Raw genomic sequence first — 5,821 nt, forward strand, 5'->3', positions numbered from 1 at the left:
CTTGTAGTGGAAAAGATTGTAAGTTGTCAAACCTATACTTAGTTTTAATCAATTTCATTTGTTTTTTTTTATTTTATTTAATATGACTTTTGAAGTATCTTATATTTTTTTGGAGGATGAGTTGACAAAGGCTGTTGAGGAAGGGAAGATCACATGTGTTGGCCAAAAGGATATCTTCACTTTAGCATTGGGTACATTAGAGCATCCTGGACGAGTTAGAGGAAAAGGTGGAAAAAAAAAGCCCAAACAATTCTTCAACACACCAAAACCCACAAAAACTCTTGAAGAGGAGGAATGTTAAAGGATGTTAATGGAGAAAGTCAAGAGCTTGGAAGAAGAGATCATTGCTTTGAAAGTTGGAAAAAAAAGAACCCCTCACACCCCGCTCTGAAGTGAGCAGCACAAACATAAGGAAACAATTGTTGCAACATGAAGAAATAGGAGGGAAGACTTGATTCATGCCCAATTGGTGTCTCAGCTGATTCGTGTCCAGCTGGTGCTCCTTGATTGAGGGAGTAATCAACAAAATTTATAATCTATTACACCATATACTAGGGTAGCAAAGAAAAAGCTACTATAGTATAGCGGCTCTAGGATCGTTCACTGGGAAGGGTTTCCAAATTATCAATGATATCACTTCAAAGTGAATTGGTAGTGTTTCATTTCAAGGTTAGCTCAAGAAATAAAATACAAACTTTGATTGGTAAAGATTTAGATTTAAACTAACTAACAAAACAAGTAATGGGAATAACTTAGGAAGAAAAACATTCCTTGGAGAGTTAGGTTCATTGGGGTGGTTCCTCATGCAAAAGACATAGCTCTGGTCAGATGGTTCATTTCCTCGCGTTAGAGATTCAACATATAGTCAATTCTCTAACCGGTTTTATACAGATACATCCATTAATTAGATTTCAACTTTAATTCTCTCACTGATGCAACTTGCAATGGTTCAAGCCTCTCACTAAGCCTTAACCATTCAAGGTGATCTTTAACCTTGGACTTCCCTTCTCAAGCTCGCAAGAGATAACTAATGGATGTCTCCTTGGAGTCCAAAAGCTTGCCAAGTGTTGGCAATTTCAGAAAATCCTACCTTAAAGTCACCTCCCAGAGGCTCGCAAGGGGTAAACTAGTGCATTTCCATGGTTGGAAATCACTTGCCTTACCAAGTGTTGGCCCAGATGACTCTAAGGTGTTTTAAGTTAACTAAAAACATAGAAATCACTAAAGGATTTCACTTCTTCTTCATTACTAGCTAAAACCACAAAGCTTTGCATTCTTGCACTTGGAACCTTCCCCGGCAACCTTAGCTCCAAGGAACTAGAAGTTTAGTTACTCATTCTCTGGGGAAAATTCCTCAGAGAGTGCATAACTTAGTAAGAAATAAATAATACAAAGTGAGAAGGTAAGGCAATACAAAGAACTGAACTTTACTTGCTTACCCAAAACTTTACAAAAAGGATATCTCCTCTGAGAACAGGCTCCCGAGAGGTATTTATATGAACATAATATAAAACTAATTATTACATAGATATTTTCTCTTTTTACTAACTTAAAAGCTAAGGAATCTTGTAATTGGTGGCTTACAAGGAGTATTTTGGGATTTAGACAACAAAAATCTAATATTAAATATCTCCAAATGTCGGTAGCAAATATCAGGATGCTCCAGGAACCATTTCGCAAGAGAAAATGGTGTCTGCGAGATTTCGTAGACACTCAAGAAGGGCTGCGAAATCACTTCGCAGCAAAAAGCTATTCTCGCAGGGCTACGAAGTTGGCTTCCATCTTGAGGTTCCCAGCTTCCAGCTTGCGGCATATATCGGGCTACTTCAGGAGGAAATACACCATACTGTACAAAAAGGCTGCGAAATCACTTCGCAACAAAAGGGTGATTTCGCAACACTTTGCAAAATGCTTCCTTCAGCTTGGAGTGATTGGCTTGCAATGGCTGTAACTTCTTTGTTTCAACTCCGAATTGAGCACCGTTTGAAGCATTGGATTGTTGACTTCCTGAGCTTTGAAATGGTATATAATATGTATCAATTGGACTCTATAAAGTGCTCCAAAAGTGGCTGCTACGACTGTTATCAAGAATATGCTTCATGGCAGATTCTCTTTACTTTTTCTCCTTGCATTCCGGATTTACTCTTGGAAAATGACTTCCAAGCTTTGCCCAAGATTCCTCATAATTCTCCTCAATCTTGAATTTCTTTGATGATCAAATTACTAACAAAAACACCAAAACTTACACAAAGTGATTAAAATTGCTTTCAAGGGTCCTTAACATGCCAATTGAGTTAAAAGGCCAAAACTACTACTCAAAAGTGTTTAAAAGGATTAATTATAGGCTATCAAATAGCACTTTTTGAGTAGTAATCACTCCCCCCAACCGACATATTGCTAGTCCCTTAGCAATAAAGGAGAGAAAAATGAAAATAAAAAGCAACTTATACTAAAATTTACAACATCATGCTGATCAAAAACAATTCTCAAGTGGCATGATGATCTAATTCTCTCATGAAACATTAAAGAAATACAAACCCAAATTTCAACAAGAGTTATAACAAACTATGCTAAACATTGTCAATCAAGGGAATGCATTATGCAAACTGAAGTTTTAAAATCATTTCCACTTTCAAAGAACCAAACTTTATTCTTCCTAAAAAATCTATGTGTATTGGTTCCTTAGCTTCCGAGAATAATATGGTAAACTAATCTCCCCCCCAACCTATCTCTTTTCAACACTTAGCAAACTGACCAAAATCAATAAAGAAAGAACACACTTTCTCTTTTTTTTTTTTTTTTTTTTAAAGAGGCTTTATGGGGTACTCTTTCTGAATTGTCCATGTAATGGGGGTCCATCGATGACTCCCAACCAATTAAGGCTTAGGGCATCAAGTTTTAAGGATCTTTCAACCACTAACTCCTCGGATTTTTCCCCGGACTTTTGAGAATGAATTTCTAATACCCAAGCACCTACCATATGCTAACTCCACCTATCCACCCTTGTAACGAGCATTGAGGTCGGCGACTCCCAACCAATTAAGGCTTAGGGCACCAGGCTTCAAAGATTTTCACCATATACCCCTCAGACCTTGCTCAGGTTTTAAGGCAAGCAAACAACTTTCTTTATTTCATGGCTCATTGGCCTTTTGCAGGGTGTTTCAATTTTATCAAATGAGGTCAAATGTACCAAGTCCCAAAATTATCCTAAGTCAAGAGGGAAATAGCTTTTCATCTTATAAACGGAATCTAATGTGCACAGTGTGTGGATAGCTTAAAGTGGAAGAACTAAATTCAATTTCAATAGAAGATTCAACAATTGAACCACTTTAGTGAGCATAATCCATACTCTAAGTCAAGTGAAAAGCAACAGTTCAATTTCTCCTGTTTTAATTTGAAATTTTTTCCTCAAGATTCATGGAGAATAGAGTAAAAAGAGTAAAAAACAAAAACTAAAACTAATTTACCAAAATAATTGCATTACTAAAAAGGCTTAGCATACTTCCTTTAATTTAGCATAACTTCCTTCCTCATCCCCCCCCAACTGAATTGAGCATTGTCCTCAATGTGATATGAGTGATTGTAATTAAAGGGAGGAAGTGGTACCTCTTGAGTGATATCAATTTCGCATACTGATTGGAGAAACCACATGTTTCAAAAAGAATAGAATATGTGAGAAAATGAAATAAGGATAAATTAATGCTAACTATTAACAAGAAATATTAAATTTGTATTACTTTGAATCCATTTGAGTACAATGTAAAAGAAAAACAATACAAGCAATCCCAAATATAGTACCAAAATAATGGGATTTCTTTCCAACAAAAAAAATGAAATACATAAAAGAAAAGCAATATATATATATATATATATATATATATATATATATATATATATATATATATATATATTCTGATGAGTGGGTGGTGCTGGGGCTAGGCAGATGGGTCTGCCTCTTCAGCTGGTGCTTCAGATGGGGCCTAAGGCTCTGCTGGATGAGAGTGTGGCACTGTTGTGGTAGAAGTGGAGGGCTCAACAGTTGGTGGCAGGTCGAAATGAAGCTGGAGCTACCTTAAGATGGCAGTGTGTTGAGCCTGAGTGGCCAACATCTGCTCTTGGCATGCTTTAATGGCTGCCATCTCTTGAGCAAGACTGCTCTGAGATGCTGTGAGGGTCTCCAATGAACGGCACAACTCTCTGTATTCAGAAATGGGAATGGTCATCCTTGGTTCAACTGAAGTGGATGGTTGAGATGAGGTTGAAGCAGCTGGTGGAGCTTTGGGAATGGCAGGAGCAGCAACTGTTATACCCTCAGGTATGTGTCGTGGGGATGCTCTCCTAGCAGCTGGCTGTGGGCGCTCAGGCTGGTCAACTCTATAAGTTGTCATGTTGTTCCATTTGTCGAGAGTAAATAGCTCACGGCAAATGCGTTTGCGCTCCAGCTGAGGCTTAGAAGGATACCCCAAGTGTTCCAGAATTTGGCAAAGCAGCCTTGGAAAGAGGAGGGGAATGGTATCAGCCCTCTGAAGCTTCTTTTTGTGTACCTTCTCTTCGAAATAGAGAAGGGCTGCCAGAATTAGATGATGAGGCCCAAAGAAAAATCCCTCAGACATCTTGTACAGGGCTTCCAAGAGGACTCCTCTTCTTTGAGTCCAATGCTGCAGTAGGTAGAGATTATGACGCAAAAATGCATCAATCAGAAACATGATTGGAGGAAGCTCCCCCCTTAACAAATGTGATCGCGTGGCAGCTCCTCTGGACAAGGTGTGCACCATCTCTAGCTCAGTATGACTGGCCCAAGCTCTAAAATCATCGAAATGGCTTGGCTCATAGGGAATTTGCAAGGCTTCAGCTATATGGCGTGCTCCCAATATGCCATGCCTCCCATCAATAGTGAAATGAATTAAACTTGGATTCCTGACCTGTTTGGTTGTCATGGATTGATAGAAATCCATGGCTACCCTGGGGTAGAAAAAGTCTCTCGGAGTTAGTAGGTGCTCCATGTGGTATCTCCTCAGCAGGTTGAATGATTGTGCAAGCTTCGACTGCAATCGGAATGCGGCTATGTCAAAGCATAGCTCGGAGTGGAATGGTCGAGCTCTACAATCCAAATTTCCCTCAATTGGGGGCTGAGTTAGCATTGGCCGCTTGATTACTTCTTCCGGAGCTGTTTCAGATGGAATTTGGGGCTCGGGAAGTGGCGGCTGAGGCTCCTGTGGTTTTGCTTGCAGTGCCGGAGATGGCACTGAAGATGGAACTGGCGACAGAACTGGCGAGGGAACTGGAGTTGGAACCGGCGAAGGCTCTGGAGATTGTTCAGTCAAGTCAATGGGTTCTGAGCTTTCAACCCTAGGCCTCTTTTGCAGCGGCCGACCCCCTGACCTGGTAAGGTAACGCCTCGCCGGAGGCTTTAGCGGCGCGGATTTCACCGGAGGAGGAACTGCTCTTGGCTGCGAAGGCTCAGAAACGGGATCTGGAACTGGCTTATTTCGCAGGCTTTTCTTGCGGCTTGAAGGAGAGGAAGACTTGGCCCCTCTGGTTCGCGCCATTTCGGGTTGCTGAAAGTTGGCCGGAATGGATGATCGGAGACGATGACCGGAGGCTTGCGCGGTGAGGCTTGAGGAAGGAGATGAACAGCCTGCGAGAATGGCGCGCTCTGATTTTGAAACCCTTTTCGCAGCTCAAATGACCGGTATATATAGTAATAACGGAAGACTAAGGGTCAATTTAAGTTTCGCAGAAAAATGCCAATTTCGCAGCAAAATGTCATTTTCGCAACCACTTCGCAATGCATTTCGCAACTGCGAAATGAATGTAACTG

At 40.5% G+C, this 5,821-nt stretch overlaps 1 protein-coding gene across 1 annotated transcript; it reads right to left on the bottom strand.

The window, feature by feature from the left end:
- Positions 1–375: 375 nt before the first annotated feature.
- LOC132255283 (anther-specific proline-rich protein APG-like) lies at positions 376–5,549 on the bottom strand. Its single transcript, XM_059743356.1, has 2 exons — positions 5,157–5,549; positions 376–387 (listed from the first exon to the last, which is right to left on the bottom strand). Exons 1-2 carry the CDS (start codon positions 5,547–5,549, stop codon positions 376–378), a joined length of 405 nt encoding a protein of 134 aa, XP_059599339.1.
- Between the last annotated feature and the right edge of the window lie 272 nt (positions 5,550–5,821).

The sequence above is a fragment of the Vitis vinifera genome, chromosome 16 (genome assembly GCF_030704535.1).
Source record: "Vitis vinifera cultivar Pinot Noir 40024 chromosome 16, ASM3070453v1".
In the NCBI taxonomy this organism is placed as follows: Eukaryota; Viridiplantae; Streptophyta; class Magnoliopsida; order Vitales; family Vitaceae; genus Vitis; species Vitis vinifera.

Bases quoted from the DNA above. Each gene is read 5' to 3' on its own strand.
- LOC132255283 (XM_059743356.1), bottom strand. From the start codon at position 5,549: ATGGCGCGAACCAGAGGGGCCAAGTCTTCCTCTCCTTCAAGCCGCAAG.